Source organism: Danio rerio, chromosome 10, assembly GCF_052040795.2.
Source record: "Danio rerio strain M-AB ecotype USA chromosome 10, GRCz13ab, whole genome shotgun sequence".
Taxonomy (NCBI): domain Eukaryota; kingdom Metazoa; phylum Chordata; class Actinopteri; order Cypriniformes; family Danionidae; genus Danio; species Danio rerio.
Window position 1 is genome coordinate 37,197,833 of NC_141030.1, and position 19,165 is coordinate 37,216,997.

General features: G+C 36.2%; 1 protein-coding gene and 1 long non-coding RNA gene across 10 annotated transcripts in view; one reads left to right on the forward strand and one right to left on the reverse strand.

The window, feature by feature from the left end:
• Positions 1–19,165, forward strand: part of ryr1a (ryanodine receptor 1a (skeletal)) — a 129,479-nt gene that overhangs the window by 21,944 nt on the left and 88,370 nt on the right. For all 9 annotated transcript variants that reach the window (XR_015501323.1, XM_087271025.1, XM_087271028.1 and 6 more), the window contains exons 20-36: positions 327–519; positions 1,161–1,377; positions 1,530–1,634; positions 5,721–5,824; positions 5,914–5,997; positions 6,752–6,911; positions 7,165–7,312; positions 7,547–7,752; positions 8,630–8,804; positions 8,882–9,090; positions 10,898–11,256; positions 11,338–11,467; positions 12,891–13,051; positions 13,521–13,683; positions 14,745–14,831; positions 14,924–15,150; positions 17,862–18,306. Coding sequence is in view for 8 of the 9 variants with exons in the window: in XM_087271025.1 (XP_087127151.1) it covers positions 327–519; positions 1,161–1,377; positions 1,530–1,634; positions 5,721–5,824; positions 5,914–5,997; positions 6,752–6,911; positions 7,165–7,312; positions 7,547–7,752; positions 8,630–8,804; positions 8,882–9,090; positions 10,898–11,256; positions 11,338–11,467; positions 12,891–13,051; positions 13,521–13,683; positions 14,745–14,831; positions 14,924–15,150; positions 17,862–18,306 (3,173 nt within the window). In the remaining variant the exon portion in view is untranslated. The remainder of the gene's footprint in view (positions 1–326; positions 520–1,160; positions 1,378–1,529; positions 1,635–5,720; positions 5,825–5,913; positions 5,998–6,751; positions 6,912–7,164; positions 7,313–7,546; positions 7,753–8,629; positions 8,805–8,881; positions 9,091–10,897; positions 11,257–11,337; positions 11,468–12,890; positions 13,052–13,520; positions 13,684–14,744; positions 14,832–14,923; positions 15,151–17,861; positions 18,307–19,165) is intronic.
• Positions 9,782–18,763, reverse strand: LOC147842138 (uncharacterized). Its single transcript, XR_015501366.1, has 3 exons — positions 17,357–18,763; positions 14,885–16,998; positions 9,782–11,195 (listed from the first exon to the last, which is right to left on the reverse strand). It is a non-coding gene; the product is annotated as an uncharacterized LOC147842138 (long non-coding RNA).

Below are 19,165 nucleotides of genomic sequence, written 5' to 3' on the forward strand. Positions count from 1 at the left end.
TCATTTCGGAGATATATAAAAAAGAAGAAAAAATCCAAAGGGGGCTAATAATTCTGACTTCAACTTTCGTACATACAAAATAACTCTGATGCCCATATCAGCACACATAATTATATGTTGTATTCTAAAGTTCAAAGCTAAAATAAATGTTTTCTTTTAATGAGATGAATTGAAAAACATTGTCAAAAGTTTTATACCAATTATTTCTGAATGTGACAAATGATCACACCAGTGAATGGCAGAACTTAATCACAAGTATTTTTAATGTATTTGAGAAGGTCATTGTGAAATATGTTGTGACATATAACATTATGCTCTATTGTCAGGTCGTGTACCACGTCAGGTGACGTCACCCAGTCAACACATTCTCTCGGCTGAGGATGTGGTGAGCTGCTGTTTAGATCTGAGCGTTCCCAGCATCTCCTTTCGTATTAATGGACATCCCGTTCAAGGCATGTTCGAGAACTTCAATCTGGATGGTCTTTTCTTCCCCGTGGTCAGCTTCTCAGCGGGGATAAAGTGAGATTTGAATTTGTGATTGTTGGTCTTTTGAATAAATGATCAGACAGAGCAAAGTAAACAGAATAAAATATTAGCGTTTGAAGTGTCTTTCTGTTTGAGAGTCTCAAGTAATCTTATAGTAGCATTTGTTTTCATACAGAGCATGTTTGATTTAAATTAAATTATTTTATATTTAAATATTTTTCATTTTTCATATTAATTTCCAATTTATTAATTAAATGTTAATTTAAGAAGAATCCACTTAATTTCTGAAGTCATTATCCATTTGTTTTACTGTGCTATCTAATACAATTTTTATTATAAAACTGATAATTTTTCTTCTAAATTTCAAAATAAAATTTATTTAAATCTTTTCTAGCCTAAAAATAACAAAAAAATTATAATTGTTTTTATTTGTTGTGATTGAAAATCTGCATTATTTAATTTATTGATTTCAATATTGATTTAAAAATTTTTCTGAAATTAAAACTTTGCTATTATGCTGTCTATAAAATGAATATAAACATCTGAAAACATGGCACCTTTCTTATTCACCTTTGTCCCAAAAATCAATATTCTTCAACCACTACTCTGTATTTTAACAAATATCATTTTAATAAGAAACAAATTACTTCAACTTTTTTTTTGTGTCATTACAGAGTTCGTTTTCTCCTTGGCGGACGACAAGGAGACTTCAAATTCCTCCCTCCTCCAGGTTATGCCCCGTGCTATGAGGCCGTTCTGCCCAAAGACAGACTGCGGATTGAACCCATTAAAGAGTACAAGCATGACAACGACGGTGTCCGAAACCTGCTGGGACCGACACAGTCTCTTTCCCACACCGCCTTCACTCCCTGTCCGGTGGACACTGTGCAGGTATGATTTCAGAAAATTAAATGGCTGTATTAATATTCAATTCAATTCAATTCAGCTTTATTTGTATAGCACTTTTACAATGTCGATTGTGTCAAAGCAGCTTAATAGTGTCATCTACTCTATTGATTTTGCCATCTATATTATTTCCACAGATTGTGCTTCCTCCACATCTAGAGCGCATCAGAGAGAAACTGGCCGAAAATAGCCATGAGCTGTGGGCCGTCACTCGAATTGAACAGGGTTGGACATATGGACTAGTGAGTTTTTGAAAAAATTACATCAAGTATTAATATAATCCAAGGCTATGAGAATCTCATTAAAGAGATTTTAATACTGTTTACTCACCATTATATATTTTCCCTGTTGAAAACAAAAGAAGATATTTTAAAGTAAGTTCAAATCCACTTCCATAGTAGGACAAACAAATTCAATTTAAGTCAATGGTTTCAGATTTCAAAATGCATTGATTTACGAAATTTTAGATTTACAAAATACAACATTTTCAAAATATATTCTTTTGTCCTCAAAAGAAGAAAAAAAACTAATAAAGGTAGAGGAAATGATGACAGAATAAATTTTTTTGGGTAAACTATCTCTTTAAAGGTTCAGGACACCCTGGAGAACTTTTTTTTTTTTTTATATTAACAGATGTGTGTGTGTTGAGCATCAGTTAAGACAATGTTAGCACCTGTCAGCTTTAATTGTGGGGAAAACTGGATAATTTTGAGCTTTTGTCAGCTAATATCAGCTTCCGGGTTTAAAATGATTTTTGGGGCGGGATCAAAATCGGCGACGTAGCGCAGTACTGCAAGTGCAATGATGATGCGTCGGTTTCTAATTATTATTCATAGCGGAGTTTTCTTATCCTATGAGAAGAGCCGACTGCTTAATTATTCATGAGACCTGCCAGAGTCAAGCCCGAGCTGTGTCACGGACCCACGGGCACACAGTATTTAGCCGTTCATGAAGGCTCATATGTGTTTGTTTCCATGATCCATGCGGTTTGTTGCATGTTTTCCCCCGCGATCTTGTCAGGGCCGATCATACAGCAAAGCTATGTGTGTGTGCTGCTAGCATTTTTGTCGGGAGAGCAGCACGAGAATTAGAGAATGGCGGACGCTGTCTTTTATCAGGAGTTCGTTGACATTCTGACACATCTCTGTGCTGCTGTGTTTGCCTAAATCCTCCAGATTACCAGCAGGGCTAATGGTTAAAATAGACAGGTCAGGAGACCTGCTGCACTGAGTCTGCTGGATACGGGGATTGAGGGAGAATCCTCATTTATAGTGTTTACATGAACACACTTATCTTTATAATTAAATAAATTGTGGTTATGTGTATATGAAATTACGAATATCAAATGTAGCAGGGCATTAAATCACTGTTTATTTCTTTGCATTTTAACTTTGTAAACTATAAACTCGTGCGTCTCCTCACGGTTTGTCTCATTTTGTGAGCTAGCTTTATTTGCTCACGTTCTCCCCTGCTGGCCACGCCCACTCCTGCCCGATGCTCGCGAAGCTCCGCCCATTAATCATGCATCTTTTGAAAAAATTCTGAAGTAGACTTTAACCGAAAGTGGGGGGTGTCATGGCCCTTTAAAGAGTTATACAATTACAAATTAAAAAGTTTCTTGGGTTGTGGGATCAATAAGTTAGTCTTAAGGTAATCTGGTTATCTATACACTACAATGTGCTCCATAACATTTAGAACAGGTGTGCCAAAACTCTGTGCTGGAGGGTCAGTTTCCTGCAGATTTTAGCTCCAACTTGCCTTAACACACCTGCACGGATTTTTCTAGAAAGCCTAGTAAGAGCTTGATTAGTGTGTCTGATTAGGGTTGGAACTAAACTTTGCAGGACACCGGCCCTCCAGAATAGAGTTTGGCCACCCTTGATTTAGAAGATAAAAAATGCATCCTAGATCGCATACTTATGCACTATTCTTTGCCATTTTGTAGTATAAAAAGTGTAAGTGGGAAAAGTTCACTTTAAACACCCGGATGATGCACTCATTCAACTGTTAAAATTAAGTGTGTATTGATGGACACTTCACGCACTCAACAGATGCTGCTTTGCTCAGTTAGCGGAAGGGGCGGAGCTTTCAGGCACTGATGTTGGATTACTTTATTTATTTTGTATTGTGAAAGCAAAATTCTTCTACGTGAGTGATTATACTGCCTCCCGATGGTTAATGCGGTTATTCTCATGGCAGATATTATTTGATAGTGTGGTCATTTATTTAGCTAATTTGGCAAACTGTCAAACGTCATCAGGGCAATGGTTTACATTTCTGCTTTGTTAAAAACTTTAGTGTTCCATTTGGGATGACTCTACATACATACACTATGCTGTTGAGTGTGTAAGTACATAGTGCATAGGTGTTTAGTGAGCCATTTGGGACGCAGCTATAAACTCATTGCTGCCAATAGGATATACAATAATTATAATCTCTCAATTCACTTCAGCTTTTCATCACATCTTCTGACCATTCGAATGCTCTCTAGTATCTGAAGTGTCTCGCCTCCTACAAGACGTGGCTAAAATCTATCACTCATTTACATGTAACTCAATCATCATATTGTGGGTTTGTCTAAACACTTACATGTTAGAAAATATTAAAGGGTTGCAGACACAGAGTTGATCTGAACTGAATATTCATACGAGTTGATACTCACTGCAAATTTATTACAGGGTCCCCGCGGGTCCTTAAAAAGTCTTGAAATGTCTTAAATTAAATTATCGATTTTTAAGGTCTGAAAATGTCTTGAATTCTGTAATTTTCCATAAAGAGGTCTTAAATTTCATGTGGGATCTTAAATTTATGTCCGACTTGTCTTTTTTATTTATTTTTTTCAACCGCTATTTGACCAGCGCAACATTTGGGGGCAGCACTTTGTGGGTGCAACCTGCATCATTCCATAGGTGACATACGAGTAAGTGATTGATAAATGCGTTGATACTTCGCCACCACAGCATTTTGCGAAATCGCAAGCAAGGGCAAATGTTTGTTTGATGACAATTGGTTGGAGGACGAAAATTATCGGGGGTGGCTAAAGAAAACAGCCAGGAATAATGAAGGGAGGTTTGCTTTATCTAAAAAGATGATAAAACTGGGGACAATGGGCCGCAAAGCGCTCGATTCACACTTGAAAGCAGAGAAGCACAAAACGTATGTGTAGTCGCAGGCAAGTAGTTTGCCCATAAGTATGTTCTCATCGAGCACTTCGACCTCAGCCTTCCACAAGGCCGTCCACTTCAAGCAGTGCCTTCAACAGCTTTGCGAATATAGTTACATTTAAGGCCGAAATACTGTGGGTATTTCAAACCGTAAGCCGCCACCACTCGTACACCTCAAATGAGGACGTCCACCTAGTTTTTCAAGCAATGTTTCCTGACTCAGAGTGTGCGAGTACGTTCACATGTGGAAGAGACAAAACAGTATATTTAGCACGATTTGGTGTTGCCCCATACCTAAAGAAGAAACTAGTTTCACGAGCAAACAAGGACACTTTCATCATAATGTTCGATGAGTCCATGAACGCAGCAACGAAGACTTAGACTTGCACTTTAGACGTTGGTCAACTGACGAGACCGGTACCCTGTTGTAAGGTCAATCAGCACTCGGCATAAAAGTTTTTGCGTCCCTTTGACCTGTCTTGAGCGTGGCTCTGGTGAGTTGTGCCACACTAATGCTTCACCACATCATTCTGTGTTGACACACTGAACATTTTCCTGTTTTTTTTGTATAGGTAAAGTCTTTAATTTTAATTTTAGAGGACTTTAAAAGGTCCTAAAAGGTATTAAATTTCCTGTTAAAAAATGTGCAGATACCCTGTATTACTCGCAACAATGTGGGCAGCAACGCCAAAAACCTAGGTACACTCAAAAAATTTCTTTTACTTCTTGTTCAAACTACTTCAATATGAGTTGAATCAACACAATTATTTTTTGGGGGGGAGAGACAGTTATTGTTTTATCTTCGATCTAATTACATTTGTAAAAACAATGATGTTAACAATCAATTTGTGTTAGGACAATATGAATGTGTTGTGTGAAACCCTGCATTTTTCACTGTGTACACTCACTTTGCCAATTGACCTTAGCTCAAAGACTAACGGACTGAGCTGTGATATAAATAAAATGTCATTGGCTATTTGTAAAAAGTGGGAGGGGCTATACAGTATGTCCCACCCTGTCTTCATGGTTCACCTGAAATTACATCACACATCAAACAAAGCTGTGCATTTAATGGCCTTTCAGAGGACTTTTAATTAATTGCACAGTGAAGACAGTTTCTTTGTGTTTACATTATACAATGTGAGTCTGTCCCCACTCTTGCAGTTTCGTGATGACAACAAGAAGCTGCATCCCTGTCTAGTGGACTTCCAGAGCCTCCCGGATCCTGAGAAGAGCTACAACCTGGCCATGTCTGGAGAGACGCTGAAGTGAGTAAATTATAAAGCTTTTACAGGTTTGCTTCTGTGTTTAAGAAGCATAAAAACATGACCGCTTTTTCTCTGTATCGTCTCTGTAGGACTCTTCTGGCTTTAGGGTGTCATGTAGGCATGGGTGATGAAAAAGCAGAGGAGAACCTGAAGAAGATCAAACTTCCTAAAACGTCAGTATGACCAAATATTACAAGAACTGCTAAACATTTAAATCTAATAAAGGGATTTTCAAATTGTTTGTATATATATATATATATATATATATATATATATATATATATATATTGTATGTGTTTTACACCCTGTTGTATATGCAGCCTATTTGTTTTTAGAAAGTAATTAAAACTTTGACATAAAATGGGTTGAATTAAATTGATCAGAAGTGGCACTGTGGCGGTATCGATGCTATGTTGATTTAGAATTTAAAATGAGACTAATATCAGTGTAATATTTCACATAATAACAGTCTTTATTGTGGTTTGCTATATGCCACCCCTGAACTTTTTGAACAGTAGTGTGTCCTAACAAACAAAAGGTAATAATGATGTAGTTAAATGTCAAAATGATAGAGGGTAAAGTAAAGCAGGTCGCACGCCAGAAGCGCCGCTCGGCGCCACGACACGGCGCGCACATGACATTTTAAAGTATCACACACCAGACGCGCACTTTCGAATGATATTTAGCATGAAACTAATCAAATGGAGCTCTGTGGCGCGGCTGAAAAATGAACTGTGTCCTGAGCCGTGGACGGGCGCCGCCGACAGCCACCGACTTGCAGCGCCGGTGTGTGTATCCTGATAGAAACCTATGTTTAGAATTCTAAAATGCATGGCGCTGCGCGGCACGCCGCCGAGCGGCGCTTCTGGTGTGCGACCTGCTTTAGGATCTCAACTTACCCTAGTTTTTGTTTAATTTTTACTGTAGGTATATGCAGTGTAACGGATACAAACCTGCTCCACTGGATCTTAACCATGTGAAGCTCACACCGAATCAGAACACACTTGTGGAAAGGCTGGCTGAAAATGGACACAACGTCTGGGCTCGAGACCGTGTCCGCCAAGGGTGGACTTACAGCATCATTCAGGTATAGCCACACCATTTTTTTAACAGAAACTAAAAAAAGATCATATTTAAAAGCAAAAACATTTGTTGTGAGTCATCTTATTTATTTTTTATTTTTTTGTATTTTTCATATTTTACATTCAACTATTTTATAAATTAAGTTCTTCTTTCAAAAATATTTAAAAAATTTTACATTTAATATATAAATATTTCATTTCAGTTCCTGTTTTTTCTGTTGGGTTTGTGTCACCTGCTTCTGATTTCGCACATTTTAGGATATTGTGAACAAGCGCAACCCTCGTCTCGTGCCTTACATTCTGCTTGATGAAAAGACAAAAAAGACCAATCGTGACACTGTGTGTGCCGCTGTACGGACTCTGATTGGCTATGGCTACAATATTGAACCCCCTGACCAGGAGAGCAGTGAGTCCACCACCAAATTAACCCCTAAGTTTACTAAATTATGGTAGGCAGGCTTGGTATGGCAGTCTTTTAGTTCAGTCAAAAACACAACTTGCACATCTTGTTAAAATTGCCATGAAAGTGATTGGTGTAAAAGAGTATACATCACTTCAGTGATGTCAACTCAACTCTGTGTGTTTTCTATATTTATTATAAACAGTTGCTCACACAAGTTTCTGTGGTCATTTATTTCAGGTGGTCATGGGGGTGGCAATGGCCGGAGTGATAAGATCCGTGTGTTCAGGGCAGAGAAATCCTACGCCGTGACGCAGGGTAAATGGTACTTTGAGTTCGAGGCAGTAACAGTGGGAGAGATGAGAGTTGGGTGGGCAAGACCAAGCGTCCATGCAGACAGAGAGCTGGGATCAGATGACCTGGCCTACGTGTTCAATGGCTTTAAGGTGCTGAAACTTTTAACTAGTTGAGTTATATTAATGGCTTGTTTTAAGAAACCAATCATTATTTGGACCATTTAGCCTATTACGTTATGTTCTTAAAGATATTCATAAGATTGTAGACAAGTATTTGTGGTTATTATCGCAACACCAATATGATTTTACCGTGAAACACTGCGTCTGTTAGTTTTCATATTTTGGTATTATTAGTTTGTCATAAAGTCTTTTTTCAGTCGAATTGTATAAAACATATCTAAAATACATTAGTGGTTTTAAATGACATTTTATCAATTTGTGTCTGTAGATATATGTATGCAATACATATTTATAAAGGCTGTTTTTTCCGTTATTGTTTTTATTGCACAGTAAATTATTTCCAATTAAGCAGCATGTCCATACCCCAAAATACAAAGGGATATGCTCATACATTCATACAATGCTTATTCATATAGGCCTACAGCATTTTATTTTACAAAAAATAGTGAAAATGCATATTTTTTCTTTGCAGTTTTTTAATGAATTGATAAAAAGTGAAATGAGTGATAAAAAAAGATTACAAAAGCATAGATTCTAATGTTCAAAACTGAAGAAAATAGTTAATACTGTATTTAATGTACAATAATAATAATAATTACTCATAACAAATAACAATAGCATTATTATTTAAAAATAGCCTCATTTGAAACATTTAAACATAAAACTTTAAAAAGTTACATTTTAAATTACTTAAAACAAATGTGATTTCCTAAAGTAATCAATCAACTTGAAATATAGTGATAATTATTAGTTATTTTTCATTTGTCTATTCCCCGGCAGTCTTGCCTTTAAAATACAACAGAGCAGTCTTGCTTTAATTGAATGATTTTCTGGTTTGTACTCTTAGTCTCAGCGCTGGCACATTGGAAATGAGCCGTTTGGCCGACAGTGGCAGTCTGGTGATGTCGTTGGCTGCATGATAGACCTGACGGAGCAGAACATCATGTTTACTTTGAATGGAGAGATGCTCATCAGTGACTCTGGGTCTGAGATGGCATTTAAAGACATTGAGATCGGAGAAGGTGAGAGACAGAAAGAGGAATCAGAATGAGATATTTGTTGAGGTGACATTTAATAATATGTTTTTTATACTCACCAGGCTTCATCCCTGTATGCAGTCTGGGTATGTCCCAGGTGGGTCGTATCAACCTTGGTCAAAATGTGAGCAGCCTGCGGTACTTTACAATCTGTGGACTGCAGGAAGGTTTCGAGCCATTTGCTATCAACATGAAGAGAGATATTACAATGTGGTTCAGCAAGAGCTTGCCCCAGTTTGTGCCCGTTCCAACAGATCATCCTCATATTGAGGTAAGAAAAGCACTAAAAATGCAGATGTTAATAATTCATATTTACATATGCAGGTCTTTCTTCATCCTTCTCATGCTAGTGTTTTTATTTTCCAAAATAAAACAATTTAAGATCATCTGTTTAAATAAATATGTTAATTTTAAAAAAAGAAAAATACATTTTATTTTGGGACACTATATAACTATTGCGTTTTTGCTGTCTTTTATTTTCATTAGATTTTATTGCATCCTTAATATTTTTTTTTGCTATTGATACTGTCAGTACTTATATTTTATTCAGTGTGTTCAGGTTTTGTTGGGAAGAGTTTATAAATATATAAAATACTAAATCTCTGTATAAATACAGTAATAATATTTTACTCTATTAAAAAAAACTCAAGTACCACAAATACTAAAAATAAAACCTAAATAGTTTTTAAACATAGAAATATTATTAAAAAGGACAAAAAAATTGCTACACTAATATTAATAATGTTACACTGTTAAAAAATGTAGGCTTTCACACAAGTCATTCATGTCGGCCCAACGCAAATAGATTAAGTTAACTTAGCAAAATGAAGTGGATTGAAGATAAAAAGTCATTTAAACAAGCAGCAATATATATATATATATATATATATATATATATATATATATATATATATATATATATATATATATATATATATATATATATATATATTTTTTTTTTTGAGTGTAGTAATTAATTCTATAATATTACAATAAATAATAGAAAAATAGTACTAAATTTAATAATTCTGCATCTTTCAAATTTTATTTTATGAAAATTTTATTTAAAAAAATTTTTTTCTCACTTTCACTAACTTCTCCTACACTCTCAAAAGAATGTAATTTTTTCATCAAAAGAGTAATAGTTTCACAGTAATACCTGTAAAATACACTGATGATTTAACAATCACAGAGTTTCTAATGGGATCTTTACCTGGACTACTCAGATGGCCTTGGATTCCGTAGTGGAATGAGGAGAGAGATTTTACCTGACAATGAATGGAGCTAAGACTGTGGATATGGTAATAAGTGCCAAAAGAGAAGTCAATATTCCCTTCCCTCCCTCTCCATTTGTCTCAGGACAAGTGATTAGTAGAGTTTCCACCTTTAAATTGCTTGCTGTACAAATATCCTCTGATTTATCATGGGATGTCCACATTAAGGACATGGTTTTGAAGGTTCATAACAGAAATAATATGCTATCTTTGCGAATCCAAAAAAGCAGGTCTGTGATTTGCTAATGCATGTGTACTTACTTTTATACGGCCAGTTCTTGAGTATGCCAGTCTACCTAAAGGTTTCTCTTAGAAGTTAGAGAGGATCCAAAAGTGATGGTGTCGTATAATAGGTATTTTGACATCAACTTTACCAACACTGAGTGAAAGGCGTGAGAAAGCCACCATACGTACTTTCACTAAAATACTCAATGACAGTTTATCATCACTTCATTGTTTCCTGCCTAAGGCTCCAGTGTCATCCTACCTTCTTCTGTGACATAAGACATTTGCTATACCCTGGAGTAAAACTAAACGTCACAAACTCCTTTATTTTTCGTGCTCTAAAAAGATTGTATAGATAACTTATAATTTAGTGTTTGACGTTTTTTAATTATTGTTTTTACTTAGCTTGTTTATCATGTTATATATTAGTATTTTTATTACTCAAGCATTGTTTCGAGTGTGTGTTTGACACATTTCAGGGAATTGTGCTGCAATACTGTTAAATTTTAAATAAACTAAACTAAACTAAATAAGAAGGCTTCTGTCTCAGGCTCTTTCCTTTTTTGTATTTTTCAATAGGTGTCCCGTGTGGATGGAACGGTGGAGAGCGCTCCCTGTCTGAAACTGACTCACAGGACATTCGGTTCCCAGAATGCCAACACAGACCTGTTGTTCTTCAGACTCAGTATGCCGATTGAATTCCACGAAACCTTCAAGGTCCCGGTGGGAGCTTCACCCCTCACACGAACCCTCACTATCCCTGAGGATGAGACTCTTGAGGTGGATCCCGAATCTGAATTCGAGCTCCTGAAGAAGTCAGCCACTCGTAAGGAGCAAGATGAGAAAGAAAAAGAGCCGTCCGTCCCGAAAGAGCTGCCTGGAAGCAAAGAAAGCGAGAATGAGAAGGACACCACCACAGAGAAGAGCAAAAAGAGAGGGTGAGAGAAGATAGATGGAGGATTTTTCAATGTGATTTTGACTTCTGATTCTGAAATGGCTGTATTTCTCTGCCTTTCCAGATTTTTTTCCAAGGCGAAGAAGGCAGCGTTTATTGCCCCACCACCAGTGGTTCCAACAATGCCTCGTCTAATGGAAGATGTTGTCCCAGATGATCGAGACGATGTTGAAATTATCTCAAACACAACAACTGTATGGATGAAATCTTGTATCACTTGCAGAATTTCATTTTAAATGATCTATTATATCAAGAGCTGCGTCATAGTGATGCGCGGTTCAGGTTTTTTTCCAACCCACGGGTCTCGCTTTTATGAAATGATTTGACCCGCCCCGCATCACTCCACATATTTTTACAACTCGCCCTGTGAACAGACATATAGGCAGTGTAATGCAAATTAAAACAGCCTTTATTTAAACCTGAAAGTGCTTGGAAACATTGCCATTGGAAGCATTGGAAGCTGGAAACAACAAGGAAGTGCCCGTTTTGTGGCTTTCATGATTGTGTAGACCATTTCAATGTGGTCATGTTATTGGCCCATGGACATTTCCTGCTTGTTATCAAACTATTTTATAATTGTAACAAGAGGCAATTTAATCAAACTTAATGTTAAAACCGCTATCGTAGCATTATTTTATCAATATATGGCTCTTTTTGGATTCTCGGAAGCTATAGAAATTAAAAATAATAAACTGGAAATACATTGGGACCATTGTTTTTGTTTACATCCCTCAAAATGGTCTTTATTTTTTTCACACGAGTTGCTCTTTACACATCCGATACTGCTGTTGTCTCATGTTGCAACTATTTCTGAAAACCGGTTCCAAACATTAGATGATGCAGCCTGAACCTTTATCTTTTAATGATGTGAATTTCTGACCTCAGTTTCTCCAACACTTTCACTTTTATTTCTGTTTTTGTGGCTGGCAGTGGAAGCTGCTTGGTGCTTTCGTGATGTGTTATGTAATGCCAAAGGTTTGGGCACGTCACGAAAGTTAGGCCTTCGTATTGTAACTTTATCAAAGAACTTAATAAAATATGAAAATAGATAATCCCTGATATTAATATAGGCTAATATATGGTCTCTTTAATTTTGTTTTTAATGACCCACCCTGCAAATAAAGTGACAATTTCTTTACCCACACCAACCTGATCCGTGCATCACTACTGGATGACATTGTATGAAAGAAATTATTATAAGATAGAATTATTATACAATTTAGACTTTTAGTCAACTCATAGTGACTCTTACACCAGTGGGAAAAAGTTTTTACATTTAAATGTTCTGCAGAAACAAAGGAAATAAGAGCAATATTCAGGTCTTTTATAGAGCATGTTCACACTTAAGAAATTAAATTATTATGTGGTTGGATAATCTATACTTTTTGGTGTATTGCGTAACATTGATGAATTGCCAATTAGTTTAATCGTAACATCTGCTACTAATATTTTTAATGAACGCTACAATTAATGTACTGTAATTTAAAAATACAATAAAATTGCAAAACATTTCATTTAAATTAATCATTAAAATCAGGAAGAAATATTTAATCTATGACTTCAGTTTATGACAGTGTTTGTCATGTCTAAATTCAATTCTTCTTTTCATCCCACCAGTATTATTATTCAGTCCGGGTGTTCGCCGGACAGGAGCCCAGTGGAGTATGGGTAGGCTGGGTGACTCCTGATTACCACTTGTACGACCTTCACTTTGATCTTTGTAAAGTCAGAAACGTAACTGTTACAGTTGGAGATGATAAAGGCAATATTCATGACAGGTAAGATCATTCATAACACATACTGTATACTTATGCGATTGTTTAACCTAAAATAAATCATATTGGGGCGCTACTGTGGTGCAGTGGGTAGTGGTGTCACCTCACAGCAAGAAGGTCACTGGTTTGAGCCTCGGCTGGGTCAGTTGGCATTTCTGTGTGGAGTTTGCATGTTCTCCCTGTCTTTGCGTGGGTTTCCTCTGGGTACTCAGCTTTCCTCCACAAGTCCAATGACATGTGGTATAGGTGAATTGGGTAGACTAAATTGTTCATAGTGTATGTGTGTGAATGAGTGTGTATGGATGTTTCCCAGTGATGGGTTGCGGCTGAAAGAACCGGTTGCTGGTTCATTCTGCTGTGACGACCCCAGATTAATAAAGGGACTAAGCCGGAAAGAAAATGAATGAATGAATCATATTTGAAGTCACTTTATGTCCCAGCACAGCTTGTGTCTCTCCTCTTCTTTCCTCAGTGTGAAACGCAGTAATTGCTACATGGTGTGGGGTGGAGAGTTTAGCAGCTCACAGCAAACCCGCATCAGTCAGGAGGACTTTGTGATCGGTTGTTTGGTGGACCTGGACACAGGACTGATGACCTTTACAGCCAATGGGAAAGAGATCAATACGTTCTATCAGGTTAGTTAAAGCTCTCAATATCACATGGCCTAAACTTCTAGCATCATCTTTTAACTGCTATGCATAAATCCTCCACTGTGGCCTCATGGGCAGAATGCGAATTATATATTGACAATCAGGGTTGTCAACTATTTAGGTAATATTATTTTGTGTATTACATGCTTCAGTGAATCAAATGAAATGACATCTATTTTATTATTGCATCATATTGAATTTTTCAATGTTTTGTGGGATAGTTTGTGTATTCTGACCTACAGTATCCTGCCATTTCCGAGGTTACTGTAGGTCAAACTAAACAAACAACACATCTAATTTTACTTTACTTTTAGGCTATATGTAGAAACAAACACCTATTTCACAAGACAAGTGTTTTGTCTACACTTACCATCGGCTTGGATTAATTGAAGTGATTATGCATTCACAATGGTATAATCCATTATAGGGGTGGTCAATTGTATATTTATATTATCTATTATTTATTAAGTAATATTAGTATTTAATGTGCAGATCAGAGCAAATTACTCATTACTATTTAGAGGACTAACCCCCATACGAGTTGTTTCATGTTCTTCAGGGGGATCAGTCATTACTTAGGGGGGTCAATCTTGACCTGTAATTTGCACCCCGCTCATGGGATAGTCGAAATGTACATTGTATCCACACTTCAGCATCTTTGTGTATTTAAAAAAAACATCTGGATACTTTTTGTCTACTGTTTTTGAAAACTTTTCACTTGTACATAACTTACGGCGCACACACTAAACTCAGATGTAGCACTAGATTTTTACAAAATGCAAAAATATGAATTGGCTAATATATTATGAAGCAAATGTTTGATTCAGTCTTGCAAGCTTTAGGGATTGAATGAATTCACAGAGGTAAATGTAATGCATTGTGCTATACTATTTACAAGCTACTTTTAATGATCACAGTTGAAATTGTGATTGATATATTTAATATTTAATTTTCTGCTAGAAATTGCACTTCTTAACTTCTTTACTGCTTAAAACACCATAATTTTACATCCATAAAATGTGACATTAAACTCTTTTTTTTTTCAGGTTGAACCTAACACTAAGCTTTTCCCTGCTGTGTTTTGTTTGCCATCAAGTCAGAACATGTTACAAGTGGAACTTGGCAAACTGAAGGTCAGCTATCTTTTTTTTATTTTTAAACAAATGTTGTATAAAAATTATGTTACCTTCATGTAAAATGTACTATTATTCCTCTCTTCATCCAGAACATTATGCCCATCTCAGCAGCCATGTTTCGCAGCGACTGTAAGAACCCGGTCCCTCAATGCCCTCCCAGGTTAGATCTTCAGATGCTGACTCCTGTCATATGGAGCCGGATGCCTAATCACTTTTTGTCGCCTGAAACTGGCCGCGTGAGTGAGAGGCAGGGCTGGAAAGTGCAATGCATGGAACCTCTCGTTATGATGGCACTGCACATCCCTGAAGAGAACAGGTATTACAGTTATTTGGAAATATTATCCTTTATTTCTGCTTAAATCAGTCATGAACTTACAAATCAAAACAAAAATGTATCTTTTGACATATCAGAGCTAATTAGGCTATAAGAAAATCCAATAAGTGCTCAAAATCTTCTTAAAAATATTATACTGATGCCAATCTGCTTATTGATTTAGCCCCTATGATGTCATTGAAAATGGTAGAACTCTGATCATTGGGGAAATGGAAGCTTTAAAATGGCCGCTTTCCCTGCATACAGGTTTGGCTATTTGGAGGTGACCCAGAGTGTAAGTAGGACAGTATTATTAGTTTCTGGGTTTAAATTATGAAAAATTAAACTAACATGTTTGCAACAGAGTCTGGTGTTTTTCTGCTGGCATATAGGTTGTGTGTATAGCAGAAACTGTTTGTGTAAGTTATAGTCACAGCCTATCTGTGACAGTCACCGTTGCTTAGCATATTTTTGATATTCACGTAGTATTTATTCACTTTTAAAGTAAATCATAGAAGCTCAAATAATGACTTTTGCTGCTTGTTGAAACAACTTATTTAATATGAGTTGAAACAACACAATTCTTACTTTTTTTTTTAAAGGTTCAATCCACTTAAATTTGCGAAAAAGTTTAGGTTGACTTAATCATTACAGTCATTACAGCATTAAGAAATTGTGTGGAGCCCTGCATTTTTTTCAGTGTCTGACAGATGGAGGCTGTAAATCACACTGGCAGAAGTTTACATCAATGACGCATAGCTGTCCTTTCAAATTTTGGGACTTTGAAGAAGAGCTGAAAATATTTAATATGAGTTATATGAGAGGAAATTTAGTGTTTTTTTGTTTATATATATATATTTTATTTTAAACGGTTTTACATAATGTACCATCAAAACAACACACAACCCCCTCCCCCCGAAAAAACAAACAAACAAACAAACAAACAAAACAAACAAAACAAAACAGAAAAAACAAAAAACAACAAGTGAATGACATTTAACATAATCAACGCAAGATTGTAAAGTAACAACAGAGTAAATTCAGTCATTACTTTGAAAGTAGTAGTACACTATTCAGTTTTGAGAAAATCAAAAAGGGTTGCCAGGCAGTTTGAAATTGCAGATGGGATGTGGGCTCCAGGGAATGTTTCCTCTCAAGCTGTATGACATGAAACAGTTCACCCAACCAAGCTTTAAAACACGGGGAGTCTGAAGTCTACAATTTGAAATTATTCGTAAGTAAATCACCTATAAGTCAAATTAATTTACAGAGCACCTTTCACAGACAAGACGTCACAAAATGTTTTACAGTCAAAAGATAACAGATCAAAACAGATTAAATGCCAGCTCTACATATACCATAGAACTTATACAACAGCCAAACCAAATTGTTAATTAAAAGCTTGTCTGAAAAGATTTCTTAAAAAAAAATTATCTTCAATTATATGTGTTGTGTTTTGTAACCTAATATATTTATGTTCAGAAATTGGGTGTAAAACAGAACAATGAATTGAAGTTTGAATTATTCTATGCAAATAAATCAGTGGACCCCAGAGAACAGATTGAGGTAAAGTTGGTTTTATATTTGCACATTCAAACGTCCTTCATAAAAGCACAATTTCAGATAAGTATTCTTTGCATATTCTAAATCGGGAAATCATTATAGTGTAACAGGTTATAAAAATGCTTCCACTTGCTTTTCTTTTATGTACATGGCCTTTAATTCTAAATGACCCCCCTCTCTGTTCATTGGTTGGTGGCATGTTATAAACTAGTTCTGGACAGGCCATTATTATTCACGCCAGCCAAGAGAGTGGTCGTGGACGACATGTTAGACTGCTGGAACTGATCACTATGGAATCAGTTTAGTCTCAAAAGAAATTCATGCAAAAGACACAATGCACACATGCGTAGCCAAATTCACGTGCATAAAATCAAATTCACGTGCGTAAAATATTTATTTATATTCACAAAAAATTTCAACGTGCTCAAAATAAAAATACAATTATATCTAATGAATGTAAACAAGCTGCTGTTGTGCTTTAGTAATATTATAAATAAATAAATATATATATATTATTTTAAAATATAAATAAATAAATATTTTACGCACGTGAATTTGATTTTATGCACGTTAATTTGGCTACGCATGTGTACATCGTGTCTTTTGCATGAATTTCTTTTGAGACTAAACTGATTCCATAGATCACAGTGGTTTTAATGTGTTTATCAGAGTAAAGTGATTTGTCCAAGGCATGGTTTGGTGTCAGATCTGATCATTACTATACACAACGCAATGGAAACGGAGTACTAACGGTTTCATTGGTGTCGTGACCCGGATGTGAGTGAGGTTTAGGGGGTGAGTGTAGCAGAGGCCAGCTAGTGAAGTGCTGAGCAGAAAAACCTCACTCCTCTGACCTCTAGGGGTGCTCTGGCGACAGACGCTAGAGGCCAGGGTGGTGTAGGACCTGTGAGGTTACATTAGCTGCCAAAATATTCCCGAAGATTCAAAGTACTATGGTAAACAATATAAGGAGCGTGTCACAAGTAGTCACCGAACAAATGTGCGAATATAAAGCCAACTTTACCTCAGTAGAAAATAGTACAAAATTAAAAACAAAGTGAGTTCATGACCCCTTTAAAGCAGACATTTTTAAGAAAGCAGAAAACAAACATAAATTTTGATATGAAGTCTGAAATCCATTTGTTCTCTAGGTGTATTGACATCCTGGAACTGTCAGAACGTACCGACCTGATGAAGTTCCATTACCACACACTGAAACTGTATGGCTCGGTTTGCGCTCTGGGGAACAATCGTGTCGCACATGCCCTCTGCAGCCACGTGGACGAATCGCAGCTCTTTTACGCCATCGAAAACACGTACCTGCCTGGCCCGATCCGCAGCGGCTACTACGACCTGCTCATCTCCATGCACCTGGAGTCTGCCAAACGCAACCGACTCATGACCAATAAGGAGTTCATTGTGCCCATGACGGACGAGACTCGAAGCATCACCCTTTATTCGGATGCTGAGAAGGCACATGCGTTACCTGGTGTCGGACTTACCACTTGTCTACGCCCAAAACTTCACTTTGCTCCAACTGGATTTGTGGGCACTAATGCTGACCTTTACACCCTGAGCCCCATGTTACCTCTTCAGGTAGGTGGTGGGAATGAGATTGATTTTTGTGCTAATATTGTATTTGTGGGTTCAAGTTTATTTTATAGCCCTTTTCACTATAATTATTGTTTCAAAGCAGATTTGTTTTTATAATTTTAGTATCCGCTTGTTAAGTGGTGACGTATGTAATACTGTTTCCGGGTCCAAGCCGCCATTCATTTGAGTGGAGAAATCATTCGTTTATGATCACGTTTTATTCCTATCACACATTAAAGTTAATTTTATATAAAATCATAGTGTACACAACAATCTCTGGGCTTGCTACATAACAAATACCAAAAATTTTTACAATTTATAATAAAATGAATCACTTTCTGGCCATCGGATATATATATATTGCGATTGTGATTTTCGAAAGTATTAAATCGCTTTGTAAACGTTTATAATTACCATTTCATGAGTCTCCCCATTCAGTTGAATAGAGCGCTTGGACCCGGAAGCCACTTCGCGTGACGTCACACTTAACAAGCGGATAGTAGTCAGCATTAAATGAAAGTTGTGATAAGTTGTCCCTTTGTTTTTTTTTATATTTATTGTTTTCGCTTTAATTTTAGTTTTGTTTTTATGTAAAGATGCACATAAATTTTAAAGAAAATAATATAAATATGCAGGGATAAATCCTAATATAAAACAACACAAAGGATTTTGATTTCATGCTGTCTTTAGTTAAAACTGTAAAACAAAAACAAAAACTAAAAGCATACATTGTTTATAAATATAAAATAAACAGTAAAAAACTTATTATTGAAGTAAAGATAACCAGTGAATTTCAGCTATTGCACTTAAAATATATAGAATTTGTTTTATTATTTATTGGTTTTAATATGCAAGAAAAATA